This window comes from Galeopterus variegatus, unplaced genomic scaffold, assembly GCF_000696425.1.
Source record: "Galeopterus variegatus unplaced genomic scaffold, G_variegatus-3.0.2 Scaffold216, whole genome shotgun sequence".
In the NCBI taxonomy this organism is placed as follows: domain Eukaryota; kingdom Metazoa; phylum Chordata; class Mammalia; order Dermoptera; family Cynocephalidae; genus Galeopterus; species Galeopterus variegatus.
The window spans coordinates 268,158-268,969 of NW_007726327.1; the positions used below are offsets into that span (position 1 = coordinate 268,158).

The 812-nt window shown below is 65.5% G+C and overlaps 1 protein-coding gene across 1 annotated transcript in view; it reads left to right on the forward strand.

Annotated features, from left to right (window-relative positions):
* The first annotated feature begins 345 nt into the window (after positions 1-345).
* The window catches only part of FAM110D (family with sequence similarity 110, member D), a 2,909-nt gene continuing 2,442 nt past the window's right edge, over positions 346-812 (forward strand). The window contains exon 1 of the mRNA XM_008565991.1: positions 346-810. Within this exon, the coding sequence (XP_008564213.1) occupies positions 418-810 (393 nt within the window). The 5' untranslated portion in view covers positions 346-417. The remainder of the gene's footprint in view (positions 811-812) is intronic.

Genomic DNA, 812 nt, shown 5'->3' on the forward strand with positions numbered 1-812 from the left:
GGTAAAGGCCACTTTCGGGAATTGGGCCCGGACAAGGTCCATTTCCTTTTCCAAGTGTCCTGCTTGCTGATGCCTGCGTGCACGGCCCTGTGGCCAGATTGGGGCACCCTCAAAGGGGCATATGTTTGTGGGTGGCCAGAGAGCCCCCACCCAATGTCTCTGAAGGGCGGAGGGAGGGAATGCTTGCACCTTTGCTCGCCTGGACATGGCACCGGCTGACTTGGATGGGGGCGGGGTGGTTGGCTGATCCTATTCCCAGGAATGCCTGCAGGGGAAGGGCAGGGACATCTACCCTCTCCCTGGCCATTTCTCTCTCCATGCAGACACCAGGGAACCCGAGCCAATTGCTCTTGACTCCTCAGCTAGCTGCGTACCGCCAGCGGCTTATGGGACACTGTCCTGCCCAACTCTGCTAAGATGCTCCTGGCCTCTCCCTCCGCCCCGTCCAGGGGACGGACCCCCAGCGCCGTGGAGAGGCTGGAGGCCGACAAAGCCAAGTACGTCAAGACGCACCAGGTGATAGCGCGGAGACAGGAGCCAGCCCTGAGAGGGGGTCCTGGTCCGCTCACCCCACATCCCTGCAATGAGCTGGGGCCGCCTGCATCGCCTAGGACGCCCGGGCCCGCCCGCCGGGGCAGTGGCAGGCGGCTGCCGAGGCCTGACTCCCTCATCTTCTACCGCCAGAAGCGGGACTGCAAGGCTTCCGTGAACAAAGAAGACGGCAAGGGCCGGGGGCTGGTGCGGCGCCTCTTCCTGGGCGCCCCCCGGGACGCCGCCCCCAGCAGCCCGGGCCCCACAGAGCGACCCACGGC